Genomic DNA, 27,655 nt, shown 5'->3' with positions numbered 1-27,655 from the left:
GGTACCCACTCTTAAGGTCTATCCTTCTGAAAATTGCAGCACCCTCTAAAAGGTCAAGAATATCATCAATCCTTGGGATAGGAAACCTGTTCTTGATGGTATTCTTATTCAGCGCACGGTAATCAATACACATGCGCCAAGAGCCATCCTTCTTATGTACAAGGAGCACTGGGGAGCAAAAAGGTAAAGAACTAGGCTGAATCAACCCCTTCTCTAAAAGCTCCCCAACCTAGCCCATAATCTCTTTCTACTGAGCCGCTCTAACCCTGTAGGGAGGTCTGTATGGTGGGCTACACCTTGCACCAAATCTATCGTATTGTCCTCAGGCCGCTCCGGCGGCAATTGTGACAGTAATGAATCAAAAAAACAATCATTAAACTCTCGCAAAAATGCTAACCTTTCTTTATCTAACACTAATAAATTTGACTGACATCTATCTGAAACATCACGTGCAAAAATCGCAGAAAGATGATTTTTAATTATAGAAGTGATAGCCGAAGCAGATACAATAGGGATAGACTCCCCTTTGAGCTTTACATCCAAAACATGAGTTTTGTTCCTATGGTGAAGGGTGATCGTTTTGCCGAAGACATCCAGCACACCATGTACTCTGAACATCCACGGGATTCCCAGTAGCTCATCACACCCTTCCAATGGCCTGATATAGAACATTTCAGTGTCCACATACGAGTGAATATGCAGATGCAATTTTTCCAATAATGGGAATAACACGTTCTGAGTGGCCAGGACATGCCAACCTTGCCTCTTCAGCTCTGATGCCCAGCTTCATAGCTAACTTTAGTTCAAAGAAGATGAGTGTCGTCTGATCTCTGACTTTACCCCATGCTCTGCATAACTCGTTGGCATTTGTACTTGGCCTATCACCCATCATATATGGCACCAAACCTGCCGTAAGCTTAGGCTTCTTTCCTTTTTTGTCCTCTATCATCTGAGTCAGCTGGTCTTTTCCTTTGTGGACAATCTGTAGTAAAGTGACCAGGCTGCTTGCATATAAAGCATTTATTCTCAGCCATCAAGCCCTTCTTTTCCTCGAGCGACTTACGCACAAAAGGATTTCTTTTCTGTTTCTTTGTTTGTGCTCCAGAAGTCCGGGCTGAGTCCTTGTCCTTGTTGACCTCTTCTGGCCCCTGTGACCCTTCAGGAGCAAAGGGCTTCTTTGCTGAATTTTTCTTTTGTTGCCTCCCTTTCACGTTGCCTGGAAACCCACTGTCCTCTCCCTTCAACAAAGCAAGACCACAGTTGGCAACTTCCATGAGCTGAGTGAGGGTAGCCACTCTATACTTTATACAGTAATCTCGAAGCCCTATAGGCAGCCCACAACAATATTTCTCAATATGCTCTGTCAGCGGCACAAACCTGTAGGAGGTTACTAAGAGCAACGCTTTACAAAACCTCCGATTGTACTCTTGTAGGCTCTTGCAAGTAGCCGCAGTAAGTTGGTTCCAATCTGTCATGACATTAGCTTCAAATTCATCTGACAGTCACGCAGATGCAAACATTTGCTTGAAGTATACTATCACGTGACACATCCAACCCTATGTGTCCGTGGACAAGCTACAGCATGACCAGGGTTCAGTTCAGTCAAGTCAGTCTAGAATAGGAAGTGATCTGGCACTTTTATGAGTCTGTTTGCAGACCGTGCATGTCGAGACACTTAGATTAGATGCATATCCTCTGGTTGCACACAGCATGACCATTAGATTCCAGATAGATCCCATCAGTAGCATTTTTACAGTGCATAGGCCTATTTTCCTTGTTTTTGACATTTTTCACTTATTATTTTTAAGTGACTTTTGTTGGAAAGTAGGTAAGGCAATTTTGCTAAGTTTGTATAAATAAAAACCTAGCGCTAGCACTTTCTGGCAGAAGAGGCAGCAGGAACACCTTGCTCAATAGGCAACTTCTCAGCAAAACCAACACCCACAGTAGCCCTAGCGTTTTCAGCCATCAGAGGACCTACTGTTTTTGCATCAGATCAGCCTTGGCGTTCTGTGCATAGCAAATCAGCCCCGGCGTCATTACGACAGGTCAATAGACATCCCAAAAGGGAAGTCGTTAATATCTGCCAATGAAAACTTGAAATTATCGTTGGGTATGTTCCAACCCACACGAAAGGCATAACGATCTAAGCGTTGTCTCACAGAAAGACTTAGTGAAATAGAGCAGATCAGCCTAGCGTTTTGCATTTGCAGAACCACCGGCGACAGCAGGACCAATTTCAGCCCTAACGTTTTTGGGACAGCAGAGCACCTAGTGTTTTGCAGTTCCTCCACGACGGAATTAGCAGAAGCACCAACGTTTTCAGTTTTCAGCCCTTAGACACCACAGATCAAGTCCCGAACCTCGCAGATCTCACCTTCCCGCAGCAGATCCTCGCCGCACGGTCAGATCCAGCGAAATTTACAATTTCAGCCGGGAAACACAAATTTCAGCATCTGCGTTTTTAGCGCGTCGTCGTTGCAACGTCATCGCCATCGTCATCGACATAGAGTCAGAATTCAGTAGATAAAGAATTTGCAGATTTCAGCCCTTCGCAGTTTCAGTTTTCAGCCCGTCTCGTCGTCGTCCTCATCGTTGTCGACATCATCGGCAAGTCCAAGCATTTGTAGAGATTTGTGCAATCATAAGTAGACCGCTCTCGCCATAGAGAGTGGGGCCTTCGGAGGAGGGTTTTACAACATCTCTGGTGTCGTATTCTCTTCTCTATCTCTCAGTCTCATACACTTTCACGCACAGTGTCCATTCACTTTGTTTGTGTTCACTGCACTCTCTCATTAAGAACGGAAGGCTCTCCCTTCCATAAGAACAAAAGGAACCTTGAGCACAATTCGGAGCACTCATCTTGAGCAAAGTTCAAACATCCATTACGTTGCACCTTACATTGGTATCAGAGCTTTGGTAGTGTTCTGTATCACTCAAGGAAAGAACCACAAGAACCACACAAAAAAAAATTTGCTTGTTGAGGTCGCACGAACCCAAGTTCGCTTGGGCGTGTCGATTACTAATCGTGTTTTTTTGAAGAGTGACAGGAATCCCAAGAAAGAAGGGCTTGTCCAACCTCCCCTTGTGCCTCTTTTCACTCATTGAGAGCGGACCGTGCACTTAGCGGCCGGCAAATCGACGTGAGGTGGGAAAAAGCAACCTTGGTGTGAACGCAAGGCCGCAAAGGGGTGCGCCCGCGGAAAAGAGTAGAACTCGGGTGAAGAGAAGATCCTTCTCTAACACACATTGCAAGCGAAGAAAGAACCGCAAGAACCTCAAGACTCAAGAACCTCAAGACCCTCAATCACCCAAGAACCAAGACCCCCAAGAATCCAAGTTCCTCATGAACTTAAGAACCCAAGACCACAAGAACCCAAGACTTCAGTGGATGGTCATCACTCAAAGCGGAATGGATACTTCGCTTCGAGGTGATGAGCATGAGAGAGGCGAAGAAGAATTTTCCCCACCAGGAGGTTTTTCGGACCCTCCCCCTTCCCCATCCACCCCAAGGATTGCACTAACTCCTATGGAGGAGTTGGAGCAATTGTTCATGGAAAGAAAGTCAGAACGCGAAGCAAGGAAGTTAGAACGAGAAGAAAGAATGGAAGCCGCAGATCGTGAATACGAAGAAAGAATGGCAGCCATAGCGCGTGAGCACGAGCAAGCGCGCTTGGAAGCCAAAGAAAGACAAGCAGAATTTGATCGCGAGCACAAAGAAAGGCAAGCCCAATTGGATTGCGAGAACAAAGTAAGAAAGGCAAAAAGAAAAGCAGAAAGAAAGGCCGACTTGGAGCGTGAGCATGAGCAAGCGCGCTTGGCGGCCGAACAGAGCGCCCGACACATGAAAGAGATGTTGCGACTCTTTTCTCAAGTGCAGGCACAGATGCAACAGAATCAGGAAAAGGAGACTCTCTCAGTCTCTACTTCTCCAAAGCATGACACACGGGATTTGCATAATGATAAGCATGATGATTTGAATGATAATGATGAGCATGATGATCTGAATGATAATGACAAGCATGATGATTTGGATGACAATGACAAGCATGATGATTTGCATGATGATTAAGATGTGATTTCTCACAAGCTTGATGATTTGCATGAAGATGATGTGATTGCTCACAAGGATGATGTGTTAGTTGATACTTTCTCTAGTGAAGCTAACCTCATTGCAGTTCAATCAATCACGAAGAACCGATCTTGGCTCTCAAGCCTAAGTCCCAAGAACCCCCTCAGGAAGAACCGGTCTTGGCTCTCGAGCCTAGGTCCAAAGAACCCTTACACGAAGTACTATGTGTTCGAATGATTCGTCACCACGCATTGTACGAGTGTTTCATTTGTGATCGTTTCCTGTATTTTCGTCAGCGTCTTTATGTGATCCCTTTTCCTAGGCATGACATGTTGTCGTTTAGCACGTTTCACTCATGAATGAGCACGAATGTATGCGGATTGTTCATGAAAAGCTGAAAAGTATGCATTCAAGGAAGTCACATTCCATGTCTCTTCCTTGGCACGACACAGTTGTAGAAAGAGCACATGAAAGTATGAGCACCAAGCATAGGCATTTCCGTTGTGAATTGCCACAATTGATTGCTTTAGATCAAAAGAGAGGGATTCGATCTCATTGTTTGCGTGTGTATGGTGAACGGTTTGGCACTCCGTCTATTGGTTCATCTACATGCATGCACAGTCTTTTAGGAAGACGAGATTTTTTCCAGTCACTTTACATGGAATGGATATGTTCATGTTTTTGTGTTGGAAGTGGTTTCACGAATTTTCAGCCTTGGAGATTCTTGAAGAAGGTGGACTTACGTCCATAGACAAAGTGGAAGCATTGAAGCAGTCTCCGATGACTTTGTGTCGCTTTCGGCGCAGCCCAAAGAAGCAAGCGTTGCAAACCTTTATGAAGTTCAAGTACCGCACGACCCACACATTAGAGTGGGCCGGTGAAGAGTCCCTTCCAGGATTCCGGATGCTATTGGCGATCTCCCTCGACGCCATACAGTTTGGTACCAGTCCCTCACTTTGAAAAGGAGGAGATGTCACGTGACACATCCAACCCTATGTGTCCGTGGACAAGCTACAACATGACCAGGGTTCAGTTCAGTCAAGTCAGTCTAGAATAGGAAGTGATCTGGCACTTTTGTGAGTCTCTTTGCAGACCGTGCATGTCCAGACACTTAGATTAGATACATATCCTCTTGTTGCACACAGCATGACCATCAGATTCCAATCAGATCCCATCAGTAGCATTTTTACAATACATAGGCCTATTTTCCCTATTTTTGACATTTTTCACTTATTATTTTTAAGCGACTTTTGTTGGAAAGTAGGTAGGGCAATTTTGCTAAGTTTATATAAATAAAAACCTAGCGCTAGCACTTTCTGGCAAAAGAGGCAGCAGGAGCACCTTGCTCAACAGGCAACTTCTCAGCAAGACCAACACCCGCAGTAGCCCTAGCGTTTTCAGCCATCTGAGGACCTAGCGTTTTTGCATCAGATCAGCCTTGGCGTTCTGTGCATAGCAGATCAGCCCCGGCGTCATCACGACACAACAGATCAGCCTAGCGTTTTGCATTTGCAGAACCACCGCCGACAGAGCAGGACCAATTTCAGCCCTAGCGTTTTTGGCACAGCAGAGCACCTAGCGTTTTGCAGTTCCTCCGTGACGGAATCAACAGAAGCACCAGCGTTTTCAGTTTTCAGCCCTTAGACACCGCAGATTTCAGCATCTACGTTTTCAACGCGTCGTCGTTGCATCGTCGTCATCGCCATCGTTATCAACATAGAGTCAGAATTCAGCAGATAAAGAATTTGCAGATTTCAGCCCTTAGCAGTTTCAGTTTTCAGCCCGTCTCATCGTCGTCCTCATCTTCGTCGACATCATCGGCCAGTCAAAGCATTGTCGAGATTTGTGCGATCATAAGTGAACCGCTCTCGCCATAGAGAGTGGGACCTTCAGAGGAGGGTTTTACAACGTCTATGGTGTCGTATTCTCTTCTCTATCTCTCAGTCTCATATACTTTCACACACAATGTCCATTCACTTTGTTTGTGTTCATTGCACTCTCTCATTAAGAACGGAAGGCTCTCCCTTCCATAAGAACAAAAGAAACCTTGAGCACAGTTTGGAGCACTCATCTTGAGCAAAGTTCAAACATTCATTCCGCTGCACCTTATATATACCCATGTGGCGGGTGCCTGCCCTTGCATCAACAATGTCGTCCACCATGTAAGCGCATTGTCTTTCAAGAAAGTGGCAGCTTTTTTGACCTTGGCCTCTCTAAAATTCCCTCCTGCATAAGCTGTATCAAGGTGTTGGAGGAAAGTAAGAGCCTTTGCTAAACTTTACAGTTGCACCACCTTCTTTGTAAGCTTTCGCCTTTTCCAGTGCCCCCAAATTGTCATAAGGAATTGTCTGCAACATGTGCACTGTAGTAGGGATCATCGGCATTCCTTCGCCATTGACATTTTGCGTCGTAAGTGCCATATCTGGCTGCTGTCCAGAAAAACCAGCCATGCCAAATTTGCCCTATGGCACCCCAAACTCGCCTTGATTGCTATGAAAGCTTTGCTGCATGCCGATATTACCATACATGGGGTTTGGCATCATGCCTTGCATACCCCCAAACACTGTTCCAGGCAAATATTGCCGGTTTCCAAACACATAACCAGCCATGCTCTGAAACACTGATCCACCCCCGAAATACCCGGGATGTACCGTGGGTGGTGGAAAAACCTAATGCATTGCCTGGAAACTAGTTCCCTATCCATTTAATGCAACATGTGGACTCTAAAAGGTGGTGGGCTGAATTGGTAAAACTTGTGAAATTGGTGTCCTAACCACATGTTCATGGACGAAAGGAACCTATCTTGGAGCCCCTGACTCCGCAACGTGCGAGTACTCCCTATCCTGCTAGGACGCATGAAGTACCTCGGCTTGAGCCTCATTGGGCTCTACTAGCTGTGTGAGTTGCCTTGTCTGCTGTGGCACTGGTGGCGCTTGCAAAAACTCCATAAACCTTGGGTTCTGCACCAGTCGAGAAAACACATTCACAGTGAGAACCAAATGAACGCATCATCTTCAAGTTGCCTAGTCATAAGGAGCTGCACTGGTGGAGCATTCACATCAACAAGAGGTATAGACAGACGTGGCCGTGAACGAGAGCTCGCCAACCTCATAACACTGTAGAAATTGCCGGCCTGTCCTGCGAAGAGGAACCCTCTTCCATAATGCCTTTCCCTTTGTCGGCCATAGTGTAATCCCGCGTTCATGTACTCTATCTTCACCAAAACCAACAGAGGCTCACTTCTTGAGGAAAAAGTGATTCTGTCCCGACGACGGATCCATGAAACCGGCCCGTAGGGCAATAGACTTTGGCTTCACCCGAAACTTTACTTAAAACTTTAAAACACACAGAAACTTGCAAATAAAACCTGTAACCAAAATTGACACTTCAACTCACACAGCTTGGAAGCTTGAGCGCTACCAAGCATATGCCGACACCTGTTGGCCCCAAAGACTAGCGCCCCTTTCGGTATTTCTTTATTGTAGTCAGAGAGGGAATAAAACCTACGATTTCCTACTAGCTGCCCCGCATAATCCAAGCTGAAAATTACCTGTTCTGGCTTGATTTCGGCAACATAACCATACTAAGAAGCTTCACAGACAATATCCCCACTCAAAAAGTGACTTTCCCGATGCATACGGACACTTTGCAAAACCTGGTCAGAATCGGCAGCACGCTGAATTCTCTGTTTTCTGCCCTGAAAATGCGCCAGATCACCTGCACAGCGGTCCCCTCGCATCCCCGGACCTCTTGGGGATATTAGGGACCGTTTAGGGCCGAAACTCTAAACCTGCAAAAATACACAGTAGGCTCTATTTCCCTGTTTTGGGCTCTGATTCGCAAGACAGTCGCATCCGTAGCAAGTCCTTGAGCTCCGCACCTATAGCGCTACTTGCCCTTTGAATCGGACGAGATTTCTCGCGTGAAATCTCTCCTAATTCACATGTACCTACAGGGGATTGGCAACTAGCTAATCCAGTACTTGTGCAAGAGGCTCTTGCCTCGGCAATCGCGCATGAGCCCACACAACTGTACATAGGTCAAATGAAGAGCCCTCTCGTGGGGCATCACATAACTGCACAGAGGGGAAGGGGGGAGAGAAAGAGAGAGAGAGAGAGAGAGAGAGAGAGAGAGAGAGAGAGAGAGAGAGAAGTGAATGTTGTGCAAGGCTTCAGTTCTTGCACTTCGTTGTACATAGAGGGTAGGCAAGCACACAGTAGCTTTGGTACCTGCAACAATCCACCATACGGATGAAAATGCAGCCCCACGTTTAATTTCAACGCCTCTCTCTCTCTCTCTCTCTCTCTCTCTCTCTCTCTCTCTCTCTCAAGCTGGAAAGAGCCCAAAAATGTGCCAAACGGCACTCATGCATAGTTTTCTTGTTTTGCACCTTTCGGTCTAAAAATATCTCAACCGGTTGCTCAGTTGACCCAATTAGCGGCAGAGTAATAAAATGTTCCTCTTGTCATTCCGGAGCTAATGACGCAACAGATTTCATGGCCCAAAATAGCAATTTTCTAAACTTTAGGAGATGCTTCCTAGACACTTCCATTGGTCATTTGACCATCTATCACCATATTGGGACCACATCCAAAAATGCAATGTAGCCCAGTTATCGGGTGATCTTCTCTTCAAACTTTGAGTAGAACCTAGACATACTTTTACTACTTGGATTCCAGTGCCGATCGACCCGAGCAGCTCGTGGCGACGAGGCCTTCCCGTCTGCGGGTGAAACTCTTGGCCGTTTCACACTGGCCATACAGTGTCCGACCATTTGCAACTTCAAAAAGAGGGTCCCAAAAATTGAACAAAAATCAAGGGAAAGAAACCAACAACTAAGGTTAGCAGTTGCCACGTCCTCGTGACAGCTGCCCTTCGCACCAAGGATTGTTCTGTGAATCGACCTCCAGAGAAGGCGACGTCAAACTCTTGTACAAACTCTGGGTGTCCTAGTAGCCTGAAAATGTCTCAAACCTGACAGCCTAACTCCCTTCCTTCAACTCCTTGGTGTTCTTGCTCATCTGGTCACTATCATGAAAGGACGAGCTCTCCTCCTCTAAATTGCTAGATGGCCTTCCGTGCCGTCTAGACTTTTTCAAAAATCTACTTTTCTTGCTTTTCCTCCGCTTCAAAAATCTTGTCTTCGGTGCTCAAAAATGGTGGGACCTCCACCAAGGGCAAATACTTTTCCCATTGAGTCTTTTGAACCGAAATATAAGACTTCAACAAATCCAAAACCACTTAAATGGCTATCTCAAAGTGTCTATCTGTCTGCGGGTGGAACGAGGACAAGAACTGCAACCGTGTGCCAATGTTCTCCCAGATTGCCCTCCAAAACAAACTAATAAACTGGGGATCTCTCTCCGAAGCAATGGACTCAAGCATGCCATGTAATCGGAAAATTTGTGAGACAAACAGTTTCGCCAAATGATCGGGCTTAATTGTCTTCTTTACCGGAATAAAGTGGCCTTCTCGCTAAATCTGTCAATGACTCTCCAAATCCCATCATGCCCACCTTGGGTCCTGGGAAGATAAAAGTTGAAATCCATAGCAATGCTTTCCCAGGGGCGGGAGGATATGAGTAAAGGTTGTAAAAGTCCTGGTGCCTTATGCCTGTCAAACTTCAAGGTTTGCCAAAAGCAGAGGCCCAAACTCTAAAAGCTCTGCTCCCAAAAGCATGGTGCCAAAAGCTCAGCATCAGCCAGTGCAATTTTCGGGATTTTTGGTATAGCAATGCCATGTATGATGTGGCAATTCAACGGAAATGGCAAAAATCTCCAGTAGCCCTTACGCTTTTGTCTTTTAGGGTTTAGGCCCCTCGGCTCGTGTTCTTCAAGTTCTTTAAGTTGGTGGGTTAGGTTTTTAAAATCCTAACCCCTTTTTAGGCCCCTCAGCCACAACTTCAGCAGTTCTTGTTTTTAACTCTTAACTTGGTCTTGAGTTGGGCACGCCACGTCCCCAACTTGTGACATTCCTCCCTCCTGAAAGAATTGTGATCGCGCTCGATTGTGCCTGCACAAACCAAAGGACGGAAACTTTCCTCAATAGACACTGACTCTATATACTCGGACACCAGACTCCACAAATCCAACACTTCTACAAAGACGTCAGTCTCACTGATCAGATCAGGTTTCCGTCGAGGGTCTCAGATACAAATCATGATCATTGTAACCATTTAGCAATCACATCTAGACTGCGTTAATCTTTTCACAGATGTCTTGATCTACTAAATCTCATTGTTATTTTTAGATTCATATCCTTTCTTTTCACATTTCAAGCAAACCATACCCATGACCATCCCTACAAGACTATACATTCCCAGAGTATACAATCACAAAATCACACCCATTTGATCTAGCCATCTCATCATGTCCAAAATTCTTAATGCCCCCAGAACCGTATGCAACCATCTCATCCGTCCGGAACTCTTGATGCACTCACAATAGTATCTAGTCATCTCATCCAGATAGAAATCTTGATGCGCTAGAATCACATTCCCTTAGCCATCACATCCAGATCTCGCTGATCTCTAACGGATGTTTAGATGCACTAAGTTTAAATCATTCATCAGATAAAATGTTGCAGACATTTCATCGTTTCAACACATACTCTGACAATACACACATGAAAGAGCACGTTCAATTCGAGGAAATTTCTAAATCAATGTACATATTTTCATGGTGCCATTTCGCAAAATACTATCAGCTTGTTAGTATCCCTAACATCTCGAGGAGAAATTAGTGACTTTATTCAATCTAAGCAATTTATGACAAAGGAGTGGAGTGGCCCCCCTCTTGTGCAGCCCGCGCCACACGAGATTCAACCAATTGATTCACCGGTAACTTTTGGATAGACATTGCTAATAATCCAAAAGCTTCAAAATAAATTGAAAATTAAAGAGAATCTGCGAGGTTCACTTCCCCCATGCACTTTGCATCGAGAGCTAAAAGAAATGCCCTTGATCAAATAATCTGGTGGACCTAGCTTGCCTTTCTTGTGCCTTGGGACCTATCGGTAGCCCTGCATGCCTCCCCTGTCCACTAGCACCTCAATCTAAATCGTCAGAATTCTATAATGAACTATTAAGTGATTCCCTTGCTTCTTCTGAACTCTCTGATAAACTATCAATTTATTCTCTTGCTTCATCAGAATTCTCCAATGAACTATCATCCAGTTCCCTTTGTTCTTTCTTTTCGTTGGAAGACGGTGGACACTAGCTTGTCCGTAGGATAGGTCAATGAGCCGGCATGCATACCAGAACCTTCCCCGTAAGTCTCTGAATGGAGTCAAACTTATTTCACAGACAAAACCGTCGAATCTATATTGGTAGTCTATAGTAGAACCGCTCAATCTGGTCCTTCAAAGTGATCCTCCAAAATGAGGACACTAGCAAATAGGTATCCCAAAACCTCTGGCAATAGTCATCCAAAGTGTCTTCCTTATTCATTCTCAGATGATGCCAAGCTGTGATGACATCTTTTTCATATTCTTCCGTTATGCAGGTAGAAGTCATAACTCTCTTGAATTTTATCCACTTCTTAGGTGCTTCTCTATGCAACAACAGAGTAGACCACCATGTCTGTGCGTTTCCTTTCAAATAAGATGCCGCCCTTCGTACCTTGGAGCATTCCAAGAAATGACCTCCTATGAAGGTGATGTCAAATTGTTGTATGAATTCATGAGCTCGATGGGTGTCCTGGTAGCCTGAAAACATGTCAAACTTGACTCCTTGACACCTATCCTTGAACTCCTTGGTCTTCTTGTTCCTTTCCTCACTGTCTGAACGGTCAGAAGAGGACGAGCTCTCCTCCTCTGAAGTGCTAGATGGTTTCCCGTGCCTTCTAGACTTTTTAAAAAATCTGTTTTTCTTACTTTTCTGCGTTTTTCTCCGCTTTTTCTCATCCTCTCTAGAACTAGAGGAAGACGAATTGGCATAACTCTCTGAAGGCAAAGAAAAATCTAGGTCATTGTCAAAATGAACACGCTTGTTGGATCTGCTTACCACCTCGAAAGTCGATTTTTGGCCCATCTTGCTCAGTTGTATAAAAATGGTTGTGGACTTGCGTGAGGTATGTACTATTATTCCATAGCATGACTGATGGCATGCTATGAGGTGGATGTTCACTACAATGACTCCTATTCGCCTTCAGATGAACAATCACATATGAAGAGGTCTACACATCCAGACTTGAGCATACCATCTTGCACCAAAAAAATAGGATTTTATATACATTGTCACCTACTATCCCTTATAATTTGGTGCAATATAGGTCACCTCATGACACTTGAGATATATAACCGAGGGAAGAAGTGTCGCTGCACACTGCACTTCTTGATTCAAGGCGGCCTTCTTCATGGATCTCTAGCAAAAATTATGGTACGCTAGGATGAAGGAAGCTAAATCCTTTTTTCCTTCTAACTCCACATACCACAAGCCAATGCCACAATTCAAATTGGAAAGAAGCATAATCAGAAAGAGAACTCCATTTTGACTGAACATTTGCAACTTATGTGTAGGCCAGAGTCCTCCCAAATGCCAAGTACCTTAACACCTACTCAAACTCAAAAAAAGACAGTCGCAGAGGAAAAGGCAGGCGAAGAGCAACTAAACTCCACCTGGAATTACACACAAAAAGGCGAACCAATGCATTCCACATTGAATTCTATATCACAAACAAGTAGTGAAGCCTTGTGGATAGGCAGTTTTTCAATGTAATCATATGTACTATACCCAATGAAGCAGATCATACATAGGGAATTTACATTTGCATCATCCCTCATCATACACTGAAAGTTTACATCCTGCTAATCTTGCTTGTGAGGAAGCAAACCACTTTTGTATTGGATTGCTTAATATATCAGCTCATACCTTCCCCCAAGCATACTTGCACGAGTTGCCCGTTTGCAAGACACAGAGAAACTTGATGCTAGAGTTGAGGTGGAACCAACCAGAGAGGGCAACAGATGTTCGATGAGGACGAACGCATACAACACTTGGGGTCATGTGTTGAAGCTTTGTTGCAGGGGACCACCGGAATGGGGTAAAGGTGGGAGAAAGACAGGGGAGGGGCTCCATTGAAGCAAGCCACAGAGTCCGCAGCTCTCTCAAGGTGTCATTCTTCTCCCCGTTCTGCACACACACGGTTGGCCGGCCTTTTAGCAACAGTTTATAGCTGGGTCCTGCGAAGTTGGAGTGATGCTATCTGTATATACATAGCCGACTTTAGCTCCTACAGTGGTAGTGAGAGTGCAAAATATTGAATTTAGATATTAGGGGAACATTTCTTTGATTTTCGAACCCCTCCTAGAGTTGTGCTAGCACTTTGAAAAGAGTAGGTTATAAGTTGTTGTTTAGGCGATACTGCTACCACCTAATTTGTAGGAAAATTTTGACCAATCAAAAACTTGAAAAGCTGCAATGCAAAAATCCATCAGAGGCGCGACCCATCTTTTCCCACTTGCTATTTCAAACACCACAAGATCCAAAGAGTCTACTCGAAATGTAAGATGGCATGCCTCTGCATAAATAAAGTGCTAAGTCCCACCAAGAAATTGATGCCACAATGGGTGTTTAGCAACCAACCAAGAGAACTAACCAGCTTATGATACTTTGTAACATAAGCTACTTCTAAGGGGTCGTACAAGGATAATTTCTCATTGGGATCCATTGGAGATCGTACCAAATGCTTCCAACAACTCTTGGACATAGCGGTGCTTAGAGAGAAAGATGCCCCACTCTGTCTACCATATATCCAATCTAAGAAAGCAAAAAAGCAAGCCAATACTTTTCATCTTAAACTCCTTTGCCAAGGTCTCCATTGTTGGTTTACTTGCAATGCCCACCTCTCTTAGTTTTGCCACCACAATACATGTTGCACAGTTTACAAGGCCCAATGGTGCACATATATTTGGTGGATACCAGCTTTTCACTTTGATAAGATCTCTATTTGTGATCGTGAATGGTATAGAGCAAATTTCGGGTCAACTTTGTCAAAATATTCCTTTCGCCTGAATATCTTGGCCGGACGGAAAACAATCGAAAAATGGCCGTCCGGTGGTCGGTGGCCGGATTTCCTTGGCCGATGGTTTAGTTCTAAGAGGATTTGTCTACCCAAAAGCGGCTACACATGGGCTCATGGAAGAGTCCTACTTGGACTTGGCTATCTAAGGGCGGCTACACATGGGCTTTAGAGGCTCCCTTACATCTATATAAGGAGGCTTTCTCATGAGTAATTCGGTAGAATGGTGTGCACACTTGACGCACACAACACATCCTTATTGAAGGATTGTTAGTCCCTTGTATTCCTACTTGCTCTAGTTGTCTAAATCGCCATCTAAGCTCTACCTTGAGAGCGCATGGGTTGATGACGCCATCACTTTGTAATAGTGCGCTAATCTAAAGTTTTTGATTTGCCACTAATCTACTTTGCATCGTATCTCTCTCTACTCTCCTTGCTACTAGATCCTTATTGTATTCCACATTTCTTACATCCATGGTACTACAAATATGTGAATCGTGGCTATTTTTAATCACAAGGTCATCCACATACATGATAACAAGTGTCACCAATCCTCCGTCTTTGAAAATTCATAAGTATAGGTCTATAGAAGAATGCCAAAAGGAACGACATAGGAAGAAAGAATCAATTTTCTAGTACCACACTCAAGGAGATTGTTTTAGGCCATAAAGAGTCATCGAGACCGTCTCATAGTACCAGCATCATGCCAACTCGGTGGAAAGTCTGATGTAGAAGCATCTCCCAATGTCTCCAATAGCCACTTCAATAACTTGACTAGTTTGACTCCAAACTCCAAAATTGGACGTACCAATGTCTCCTCATCATCATGTGCACCATGGTGAGAACCATCATTCATTACATCATCATGAGATCGTGCATCACTTTTTGGAGCGCGAGGGACAGGAGCCAAGAAGAAGTTTCACCAACCAAGGGAGAGGAAAGGTCATCCAGATTGCAAAGAGGAGGCAAAATTGGCAATAATTGAAGACTTGGGAGCTGAAGTCCCCTTTGAAGATATATGCTCGTCGAAGACCACGTCTCGGCTAACCACAATCTCCTTTTACTCTAGATCATAAAGTCAATTTCCCTTGGAAAAAGTATTGTAGCCAACGAAAATCTTTCATTTGACTTGGAATAAAACTTCTTTCATTGCTTCTTGGGAACATGGACGTAGGCATTGCTCCCAAAAGTGAGAAAATTGGAGGCGTTAGGCTTTCTATCAAAGTAAGCCTCAAACAAAGTCAATGAAGGAAACCTAGAAGATTGATTGAGAGTATAAATTGTTGTTGCACTGCCTCCGTTCATAAGATCTTTGGTAGCTCTCTATGCTTGAGCATTGTTTGCACCATCTCCACCACAATCCTATTCTTTGCTCCACAACTCCATCCTATGAGGGCGATCCAATATTCGCAAGCTCTCCTTGATGCCATGGTCCACACAAAAGCAAATAAAAGCATTGGAGGTAAACTCCCCACCCTTGTCCACACAAATAATCCTCAAATCTTTTCTAGACTCCTTCTCACAAGTGTACACTAATTCTTGAAAATTGCAAAAGCCTCATCCTTGCGCTTTAGGAAGTATACCAAAGTAAAGTGTTAAAATCATTCGTCAACAACATAAGTAAAGAGCTCTACCTAAGAAAAAAGTATCAATAGCATAAACACATAGAGTAGAGAGGGGAAGAAGGAATCTGCACCACCACAATGATCTAATCTTAGTCCCCCAAAGTGCACTCCACGGGTCGCTTTGCACTTAGGTTTGATATGTTTATTATAGTAACATGCCAATTTTAGAAGCAAATTACAAAAGGTGCTTCCCATTAGCATTATTTGTAGACTAACTTATATTAAGCTAAGCTATGTAATAACTAATTGATTGGGTGGCGGCCATGATGACAACTAATGCAAGACTATTTCACAAACCTCCTCCAACTCTAATGTACAATGCATTCACCCATGCATTAGTTAAACCACTAACCACAAGAATAACAAGCAAGTATAAACAAGTCCGGCTATCCCTATCTACATGATGATGCTAATTCACATCAGCATATTTATTTTCTAGGCATCCAAGTCAATCACTCTGAGAGGGTAGAAAAAATCATAACATCCCTCCCACTAGTGTTAGTAATTGTCCTTAGTTGCTCATATGAGAAAATCAATTGGCCAATGATTCACGAATGATGAAATGTGGAGAGAGGGCTTGAAAAATCTCAAAAGAATTTTTAGGCATCCAAAGGGCATTTTCTTTAGGGTGGCCTTTAAATATCTATTGTAAATAGATATCTATTTTAAACGATGGTTTCATGATTTCCTATAGTGCAAGAGGCAAGCCTTTCTTATTGGTAAACAAGTAATGGTGGCTCATATAGACAGGATGAGATGGTAGGGGTTTGTTAAATGGTCTCAATGAAGTAATGGTGGCTCATATAGACAGGATGAGATGGTAGGGGTTTGTTAAATGGTCTCATATAGACAAGATGAGATGGTCTCAATGAAGTGATGTGAAATGCATTGTGTTTGTGCTAGTCAAAAGGCAAATCAATTCTAAATGAAACATTATTAATAATATGTGAGATGTGGAACGTTCCGTAAAAGCTAGGAGTAAGTTTAACAAAAGCATTCCTATCAACATTTTGAATCCTATGCTTTCAATTCTAAACCCTTCTTTGAAAACATGATTCTTGCGGTGTTCTTTAAATGCTTAGTGTATTGTTTTGTGAGTGTTCTATGGCAATACTAACATAAGCATAAATATAACGGAGATCAACATGAAAATCATCAGCACTGGAACAATGTTAATCAATCAAGAAGCTATTGTAGGAAGTGAATGACCATAAACAATGTTTTCATGGTTACATACAAAAAAGGCATAAGAATCATTTACAACATTGACTCTTTCTCTTGGTGGAGGTGAAGAATCCTTAGATGCTTCCTAATTCTTTCTTCTTATAGGATGTCCATTGTTGACATTCATTGACATGATAGTCATGTCTCTTGCAATTTTTGAAAAGATAAATTGTCCATGCCGATGCTCCATAAATTGTCAGATAAATATGAAAGTCCAAGTGGAGTAATTAGAGCCATCTCGCTTGCCCTCTTTAGTTAAAGCTTTTATGTACCATGTGAATTTTGAGCTATATTGAAAACCCATTTGAAAAAGGAGCACAAAGTCAAAGGTATGTGCCTTAAATTTACTTTGTGGAATGAACTAGCACTACAAGGATGCTAATCACATCATAACTCATGAGGGTGCCCTATTGCATTAGTGAATAATAATGAACTTGCAATAGCTAGGGATAATAGCAATGTATTACTCTCAATCAATAAACTCATTACAATGCTTGTATGAGGGCCATTTTATAAGCATACATAAATTTAAATAATATCTATAAGGTGCAATGTTATTGGGCCATGTAGGTATCCTACTTGGAAAATATATAAGTGAGATATGTAGTGTAGAAGAGGTTAGAGTTATCTGGAAGATTCTAGGTTTCTAAAAAGTTCTTTAGAATATGCCATTGAAATATTTTGTGAGCACCAGATATTCCTTTGGAACATTTGCACCTCTTCTAGACAAAAGTGAGGTCCTCTCTCTAAGCTTGACAGGCTATAGTTGCATCTTGAAGGCCTATTGTGCTACATAAGATGCCAACATGAGAGAACATTTGTATGGATTATTAGTTATAAATATAAAAAATAAGTATTGTTCTTGAAAAGGCTTTGGTAGATAGTATGCCAAGTGTGGGTGTATTGCAAATGTGAGAGGCTTCCTACCTGAAATGGCATCTCTTAGAATGCATTTATTATAGGGTATTTTTTCCAACAAATGTAAAGTAAGGCCCTCCAACCCAATGCAAATCACCTACGGAGGCATCTTGAAGGCACAAGTTCTTGAAATGTCGTTTCTTGGAATGCATTGCCTGCAAGGTAGTCCAACATGGGCAAGGCAATGAAGCTCATGTTTTCTCATCGGATGCAAAGTGGAGGTCTCTCTGGAAATTTGATCGCCTATGCTTACATCTTGAATGTTTATGCCATTACATGAGAAGCTAACATGGGGGAAAATTTGTAGAGGGACATTATTCTCATTGGGAACTGAAAAATATGTGCATGGCAATGCTTTGATTCTCATTTACAAAAAATTTAGTGTGATTCAAAAGCACAAAAAGTGCTTGATGATCTTTCTATGTGGATTTTTTTGTGGAATGCATTGTCTCTAGGATATGTCCATCAGGGCAAGACAAAGAAGCTTTAGGCTATTTTCCAACAACCTGTCTATAATGTTGTGTGGGGGTAAGCATTTATTGGAGGGCATGCCTAGCATGAAGAGGGGAGAAGAGGGGAAAGGAGCTTGAGGTTGTTCTTATTGGTTACCAATCAAGGGTCTCGCTCCAAATTGGATCACATATTCTTACATAATGAAGGCCTATCGCATCGCACAAGAAGTTGATGTGATGAACATATTCAGAGTGAAATTAGTTGTTGAGGATTATTGGAAACATGCTTTGCTTTGAAATGATTTGGTTGGCATGCTTTCTAGATGTGAAGTATTCACAAAAACACAAAAGTTTTTCTGATGAGATTTATGTATGAATGGCATCTCTTGGAATTCATTTCTAAGTGCCTACAAGGTATGTCCAATAGGGCTAGGTCAATGAAGCTCTAGGTTGTTCTTAGCTTCATGTTCAAAATGATCTCCCTTGGAATGTACTTATTTCATTTTCTTGTGGTGTTTCGATTGTTTATGTATCACCTACCTTAGTCGTGTATAGAATTGTTTCCACTCTCTCTCTTTCCCATCAAAGTACATGTCACATACTCATCAATAGTAAAAATGCAAACCCACAAACCCATATTTCACAAACCTTTAAACCATGCTTGTTTAAGGGCTAATACTTAGGTGGATTACTTTTGGACATATGTATGAACCTTAGGCTAGTATGGTGACTTTTCAAATCTTGACAAGTTAGAAGGTCGTTTTGGTTGTTCATGTGAAGAAGATTATACAGTTATGTAGTGTGATGATGATTGGCGGATTTACTGTGTATCCATGGCGAAATTATGAATGTCAAATGCAATCTGTCATATTATTTGTCTTAATTCTTTGTCTTTTTCTCTTTATGTATTCCTTGTTCTGAGTATGAATCAAGTGCAGCAATATTCATTTGGAAGTGCATGAATCGTTAAAGTGATGTTCTATGTGGTAGAAGGATTATTCATGTCTGTCAAGGTTGAAGCCACATTGTTTGTCAAAGTTAGATTTGGGTGACAAACTGCTCGGTTGGGTAACCATTATACATTGGCGATCATGGTGCTTATGACGGGCGTTCATGGTCAATTTTTCTCTCTCCTGTGGGATTGACGAGTGCCGAGAAGACTACGAAGCAGCAGTTATGATGACGGTTAAGGTGATTAACAAGAAGGCAAGGTTTACAATAAAGAGAAATGAACAAACTTAGGAAGAAGGCGAAGGGTTTTCGAAGCAAAAAGAGGAAGATGATCAGAATACAAGGAGAAATCTGATTTGCAGAGATGGAATCTAATTTGCAACCACAAGGTAACATTTTATAGAAAGGTTTTCAAGAAAAATCAAAATATCATCAACTTAAAATATTTCAATTGGTTTAAGCAACCAATTAAATGAACTTTGCAGATCTCGGCGTAGCATCAGCGGCTCTCCATTTAGCAAATTAAATGGGTCTCGGATTGGTGTGATGCACCTTTCTAGAGTGCTGAATATGATAGTTGTATTTTAATGACATGATCATAATGGGGGGTAAAAAAAAGAAGAAGAAGTGCGAGATTTTCATGAGTAGGAAGCATCATGTGGATGATTGTCCAGGTTCAATTGATGAGTGCTCAAAGGGAGGTGCATGTAGGAAATGGTGTATGTTTGATCTATGCACAAAGTTTCATAAAATAATATGTAAAGTGCATAAAGCATCAAATTGGGGGGAAATGAAGAATGCATTATAAAGGCTAGCTGATTTTGAGGAATGGTTGGATAATCATAGAGGGGACATGCGAAAGTCATGTTCAAATAGGAAAAGCATTGGGCGATTACAAAAAGCATGTGAGAAGTTGAGAGATACATTTGAGGATGAGTTTGAGGGGGAGTCAAGTGATGATGATGACATCTGTATTGGCATGGAGTTTGAAAGTCACCAAGTGAGAGTAACAAAGATGGAGGAGAAGGAAGTGCAAAAGGAGCTTGGCCAAGAGAGCCTCAAAGAGCCCTGAGCTACTCCTAACCTACCACTAGAATATGCTCATGCATTGACTGTGGAATTTCTATCAAACATGTTCACACAAGAGGATTTTCAATCAAACAATTTTGCGGACTTGATACGTGAACCCCATAAACATAGTTTGAAATCAAGAACCCAGTGCGCTAAACGAACCTTAGAGGAGTTTACATATGCTAATTGTGATGGTTTGCACATTTAAGCAAAAAGTCATTTTATTATGTTTGATATTGTGGTTTGTCAGGAGAACTCTAAAAAGTCATCTGATAAGTAAAAGAAAGGAGATGCAGATCAAAATTCAATTCAGAAGTCAGAAGTCAGCTGCAGGTCTAAGTTCAAGGAGGATTCAAAATATTCAGAAGCGGAGGTTACAAAAGGATACAATCACTAGAGCTGAGTTCTTGTATGATAAGATGACGGAGAAGGTTTCACGAGTAAAAGAGGATGATTTTCAAGATTTGAATCTAGGATCTGAAGTTAAACCAAAAGTTGTCAAAGTCAGTGTCAACATAGATGACAGATTTAAGGAGGATCTTAAGCAGTTGTTGCAAGAGTTCATTGATGTATTCGCTTGGGATCCGAGAGTGTATAAACATGAGATCAATTTGAAGGAGGTGTTTGACTACTCTAAGGAGCTTTGGAACCATGCTACATGAATGTTTCAAGAGCATTTGGCAATGCCCATTGACAAATACAAAGCATGGCTTGAGGCTGCAGGAGAGCATACAATCAAGGTGGAGAATGATAAGTTAAGGAAAGGGTTGCAAAATTGGGAATACAAGTGGAAGCAGCAAGGAAGGAAGGGATGATGCAAAGGACCAGTCTCTTGTTTGAAGTTCGGGATAAACAGGTTGAAGATGATAAAGAGCTCGAAAATGAATGTGACAGGAAGGCAGCAGAGCTGATTGTAGATGTGGATGCGGATGCAGAGCAGGAGTCAGTGGAATGACGAAGTCTTTTGTGGGAAGGTACCAAAGTTGTCGAGGGTCAAAACCCTGGTTTTGAAGTATCTAAAATATGATGTGGATCAGGAATGTTCAAACTTTCAAGATGTTTTCATTGTGAAGAAAGTTGGTGATCAAATTGACCACTTGGCAGATTTGGGTTCAAACTTATTTGACAAAAGTTGTTTTGATAGCATTCAACTTGGAGGATGTCAAGTGCAGATATTTGAAGGATGTGAAGTAGGTTTTACAAGTCCAATAATGTCAAAACAGGTGTGGAGGATCAAATCGGATTCAAGGAGGAAGTATGAGGCAAAAATTTTGAGTGTTCCAGAAGTGTTGATGGTCAAATTTCTTTCATTCAGCTTAACAAGGGAGTATGATCCAATTTTCAAAATGTGGAGGAAGCATTTTTTCAATGACAAGGCAGGTAGTTAGATAAGCAAATAGTCACTAGTGCGGGAGATCGATTAGAAATTACTAGACGAAGTATAAGGCAGAAATTTCTAGTGTTCCAAAAGTGTTGTCTAATTTGACAATCAAATTTCTTTCATTCAGCTTAACAAGGGAGTATGGTCCGATTTTCAAAATGTGGAGGAAGCATTTTTTCAATGACAAGGCAAGTAGTAAGATAAGCAAACAGTCAGTAGTGCGGGAGATCGATTAGAAATCGGTGGAGAATTATGTTGCAGATGGAAAGTCAGAGGATTTGCAAAATTTCAAAGAGGAGGATGTTATGATGGCATTTATGCTTATTTTGTTTTATCTTTTCAAGATTCTTTTCCTATCTAGTTTATGGATTAAGGGATTGTGGGTCCGAAGTCAGCCTTTGGCTCAAGCCACCGGGCTGTGCCAAGTGTTTAAGGGCTAATACTTTATTTTTGGACATACGTATGAACCTTAGTCTAGTACGGTGACTTTTCAAATCTTGAGAAGTTAGAAGGTCGTTTTGGTTTTTCATTTGAAGAAGATTATGTAGTTATGTAGCGTGATGATGATTGGCAAGTTTACTGTGTATCCATGGCAGAATTATGAATGTCAATGCAATTTCTCATATTATTTGTCTTGATCTTTCTATGTATCCCTTGTTTCGAGTATGAATCAAGTGCAACAATGTTCATTTGGAAGTGCATGAATCGTTGAACTGATGTTTAGTGTGGTAGAAGGATTATTCATGTTTGTCATCAGGGTTGAAGTCACATTGTTTGTCAGAGTTAGATTTGGGTGACAAACTACTCGGATGGGTAACCAATTATACAATGCTTATGTTGTACGTTCTAATTATTCTTGTGATGTACGTTCTAACTATGTTGCCTTGCAATAACATTTCTAAAACAAGGCAAGACAAAATAAATGGAAAAGGAAAATCTAATATTACTCTTGATAATGCAAGAAACTTTCTTTGACATAAGAGGAATCCTTATGAGCTTAGCAAGAAGATGCAGGTGAGTACTAAAAGGAGACACTTAACATTTCTAAAACAAGGCAAGACAAAATAATTGGAAAAGGAAAATCTAATATTACTCTTGATAATGCAAGAAACTTTCTTTGACATAAGAGGAATCCTTATGAGCTTAGCAAGAAGATGCAGGTGAGTACTAAAAGGAGAGCCTTAACTATACTTAAGGCTCTCTCTCTCTCTCTCTCTCTCTCTCTCTCTCTCTCTCTCTCCACACTATATTACAAGTTGAATGTTTAAATTTTTATATTGGACAAATGTCCAAGAAAGGACCAAAGAGTTTTGTGTGCCTCTAAAGAAGTGGAATTTTTTGTGTCACGACAACACAATGTTGCAATTTAGCCCGTGTGAGATAATTTTTTTATCCAACATGAATTGTGGAAATCGATCTTAAATCAACAATCTACAAACAAACACAAGCAGATGTCACCTCGGCAAAAATATTAAAGACCTACCTTAGTAAATTCTTCTTAATTTCATGACCATGTGAGTCTTGTATTGGGAAATGAAGCACATGTATAGTGGTCTACTCTTTGAGAACTTGCCAATACAAGATTATTTACCCTATTATTTTATGGTCATGTTTGCTAATGCTTATACATCTTCATACAGCTCTTTGTTATGTTTTAATTTAAAATTAGAGGAAATATTATCTTAACATTCTCTCATAGGATTTTGATTCGGCCACATGTATGAATGAATGTTTGGTCATGTATAGGATTTGACCATGATATGTCTTTGCAAAACAAAAATATTGAACCTCTATGGAAAACATAATTTTTTGCTACATTGTTCATGTTTGATAGAATATATGCACAAGAAAGATGCATGGTTAAGGGAAGAAGAAAAGTGTTTAATGGAAATCTAGTAAGGTAGAGCAATATCACTTTTCTTCTTTCTTTTGTCACCATTGACTTGCTCTTGCTATTGCAACCAAAACCTCCTTTGAGTTGAGCAGCAAAAGAGGTTGCTTCTGAGCTTGGCAAGAAATAACAACATTAGGAAAAGTTTGGACTCGGGCCTTGTAAGAAATGCCATGTCAGCATAGAGAGAGATAATAGAAAATTCATTTTGACCCTTTTTCATGCCTGTTTTCTAAAATCTGGATAACTTATTCATGCAAGGTACGTTTATTAAAAAACCTAAAAAGTATTCCAGTCATGATAACACTTCACTGTGCGCGGCGGCTACTGAATTCAATGCCGAATATCTTAATCTTCTGCATTTTTGAAAACTAAGCTTTGTTTCCTCGCCTCCTTCTTCCCCCCATTCCCTCATGCGTTCTCTCTTGCGCGCGTGATATTCAAATTGCCATTCTTCAATCACCCCCACCTCCTTCTGCACACAATTTCAGTCATGTCTCAATTGACACTTGTAGCTTCTTCACGAACAACTTCACGAGGAATAGGAAGAGAGATGTATATCACATACACATAGAGCTCTCACAAGAGTATGAACCCCTCTACAAGAAAAAGAAACAGTAGATGATTTCTAAAGCTTTGAAGGAAAACTTAAGATCACAGGACATGAAAAATGTGGACGTTTGGCTGGACGACAGAATGTATCCAAAGCATCCCGTCACAAATTCCACTCCACCTTTTAAGGATATTACATTCTTAGTAAACTATGTCGAAGATAGCCACCCCTGGCTACACTAAGCAGTTGGCTACAAGAAAGGACGTTCTGCAACAAGAGAGAGATATTGCATACATCGAGAATGTCCGCTTACACCAAAAAGTCGTGCAATGTGCTCAACAGGTTGAAAGCAACAAGGAGACCATCAAGGAGCTTACACAACAACTCCTCTTACTCAGGTCTGTGCAAAGACAAATCAAAAAGTTCAGCATCAAGCACACGCTTCTTCCAAACCCTTTCTCTATTCAAAAAACAAGACGGGAAGTCAATGAGGAGGTGCTTCAAAAGCTAGAAAGTCCTTTTCACAATGAATCGACATACAAATGGCCAAAAGGAGAAGAAATAGTCTATGACAATTATAACAATATTTTTTATGATATCATCGAGCTGTAGTCATACATTGTGCAGTTGTTTGATGTCATTGCTGAAGAGTGCAACGGCGTCCTGAAGTTTTTCATCAAGCTAGATGAGTGCGAGCTTGTACGAGTCACAATCACACTTATGAATAGAGCTCTGGATGCAAGCATTAGACCAGATGATCCTTGAAACTTTAGTGTGCAATTTGAGCACAACATTTTCCTTCTTGCAACGTCAAAGTTCATAGAAGTTATGTTTAAAATAATTTATCGTTATGTTTCAGCTGAATGCTTTCGAATGTGCATTGCACAAAGTTCAAAATTATCCTTTCAGGTGCCTACTAAGAACTTCAATATATTGAATTGGGTTTTTCATCAAACAAACATACCAGAAACAATAAGCGAACAGAGAAATGGAAAGAAATTGGATGTGGAGGGCATGGGATCCTACAATGTTGAGTGGCACATGGTTAGAGACCTAAATGCATGTACTACATTTCCAAAGCAGCAACAAGCAAAAGCCCTTGCTTGTATTGCTTGGGAGGGGTTCACATCCTTGACAAACCATTTTGGAGGAGAGCTTCGGATAGGCATCCGCGAGACCCTAACTTTCGACCCATTTTGGATATCCCACTATCTAGAGTACACATATACACTGTGCATGCACTTTGTAGAATAGTGAAAAACTAATGTTTCTCCACATCTGTTTTGCCTGAACCGCTCGCGCTCTCTTTACAAAGCAAAGGGTAATCTCACCCTTAGAGACGGCCTTCTGAGAAATGGGTTTGCACGGAGGACATGTTAAGATAGAGCAGGATAAGAAGAGATCAAAAAATGGCCGGGATGTTCCAAAGAAGCTATCTATTGGTGGTGTGAAAGCCTGAATCTTCCTTTCAGTGCCCACAACTAGACGACAATGCAAAAGCCAAAGTGCACAAAAAAGACAAGCATTAAGATACAACAGGTGGAAAAATCTACACAATGCTGTAGTTGACCATGCAGACAATGGTGCAGCAAGGACTTGCAAAGCGAAGGTAGGAAAACTTTGGACGCAATATTCAGGTTCTGCAAATTGAATTCATGGACTGATGGTGACTATACAAATTTCCAAGAAGCCATAAAGACCTACCACAAAACATTCATAAGTGCATGGACAAATCAACATACTACTCACTACATGGTACTGTAATTTGCTTGAAGACATGATAATCTTTTAAACTGCGAATACTCGTCCTTTTAATGTATGCATGATTTGTGTGCAACACATTATTTGTAACCACATGCCTTGATTTGCAAGGCAATATGGCAGCTTGGGTGTTTGGTCTACACACGGGGCATGGAAAGAACCCACTACCAAGCTCGTACTGGTTATTTCAGTCACACTCGACATGGAGGTGGTGCGGACAAAGCAAATAGCTTAGAGGAGCTACACCAATGGACGTATCGAAAACTAATGCATAGGTTGTATCGCAAGGAACAAGTCAAACAAAGTCAGATTGGCTATGCGGTGAGATTAGCCAAAAACGGCGAAGAAAGGAGATATGGGAGTTATTGTCTGCGGCTAGGCAACATGCGAATTGGCAGCTACAAAAACAACACGTTGGAAGGGTTTGGACAACACAGTTGCAAGTTATGCCATAATTCTCAACAACAGCAAGATCCAAACAACAAACTTAATGTATCTAGAAGAATCAATGTAATTTCAATTTTTCATATTGTGAATGATGGTTGCAACAAAAAAATTACGTTGCAAGATATTGTTACATAATCCATCTAACTTTGATGCATAAAACAAATACATTCTATTTATTTCTAATCATCTAGAAATGATACATAATATTCTAGCCTCTTGCCCTTATCTGAAGGACCCTCTTCCTCACGCCTTCGTCTCTTTGAATGATGCGTTTCGTCATCAACATCCGTCTCGAGCACGTTGAGGTCGAGCAATTGGGACTCCTCAACTGCCTCAACCTGCGGGGCCTCTTCTATAAGTTGAATGATTGGCTGCTTTTGTTTCAACAGATCATGTTTTCCATATTGTGGCAACTGACGTGGGTCTGTGATTCCATAAGCTAGACTATGCAACATGTGTCAAAGAGTAGCAACTGCACAGGTCATACATGCCAGGCCCTACACCACAAGCCTTTCCTGTACCGTCCTGAACTCTGATTCCATTGGAAGCGTCGCAGCACATGCAGCTGCATCCTTGTATATCATTGCTAGTACCTCTGTTGGTTCGATAAATTCACCCGCTATTACATGAGCATCCATGACAGAATACTTGTCATCGGTAGGGTTGATTATACTACCATCCTCTTGTAGATTTTGAGCGATTATGGCAAGGTAGTAGTCCTCTCTCAAGTCAACAGTTCCATAATGTCATTGAGCATTACATAACGATGAACACCGATGGGGACGGTTATGACACATTTGTTGGCAAAGCTCCTTCTGGCAGCTGAGCACCTTCTAAAACACACAAAGCACCACTAGGTGGTTGCACTAACTTGTCACCAGTTGACTGGTCTCGGCCTCCTCTGTTGTGTCCCGATGATCGTCCAGATTAACATTCAAAAAGAGCATGAACCCAGCAGAGTATTCTACAACTTGACACTTTCAATTATGTACGGGACATCTGATGTCATTCCTGCGAGACTGCAGTGGCAACTTGAGGCTGCTTCTGTAGAAAATATTTTTCTTTAAACGATCAGAACTGATATCCTTCATATGAACATATCGACAACCCTCAAACTCAAATGTGTCGTTGATCATCTATTGATCGTATGTCTGATAAAACTCTGCAAGGAAATGTGACATAGAAGCCAAAAACTCTTGCAATGAGAATGCAGGATTGAAAATAGGCTGTTGAAGCCTAATTCTATAGAGAAAATGGTACAGCTTGTCTTTGGGTGCCTCGTTAGAGCAA

The 27,655-nt window shown here is 41.7% G+C and overlaps 1 protein-coding gene across 5 annotated transcripts in view; it reads right to left on the bottom strand.

Annotated features, from left to right (window-relative positions):
• Positions 1 to 13,321, bottom strand: part of LOC147431849 (uncharacterized) — a 65,490-nt gene extending 52,169 nt beyond the window's left edge. For 2 of the 5 annotated variants that reach the window (XM_086494320.1, XM_086494319.1), the window contains exon 1: positions 13,022 to 13,321. In XM_086494320.1, coding sequence (XP_086350446.1) covers positions 13,022 to 13,148 — 127 coding nt within the window. In that variant the 5' untranslated portion in view covers positions 13,149 to 13,321. The remainder of the gene's footprint in view (positions 1 to 13,021) is intronic. The other 3 variants (XM_086494315.1, XM_086494314.1, XM_086494316.1) reach the window with 3 other exon arrangements.
• Between the last annotated feature and the right edge of the window lie 14,334 nt (positions 13,322 to 27,655).

Source organism: Adiantum capillus-veneris, chromosome 21, assembly GCF_014529385.1.
Source record: "Adiantum capillus-veneris isolate H3 chromosome 21, ASM1452938v2, whole genome shotgun sequence".
Classification (NCBI taxonomy): Eukaryota; Viridiplantae; Streptophyta; class Polypodiopsida; order Polypodiales; family Pteridaceae; genus Adiantum; species Adiantum capillus-veneris.
This window is presented reverse-complemented; position numbering and strand designations above follow the sequence as displayed.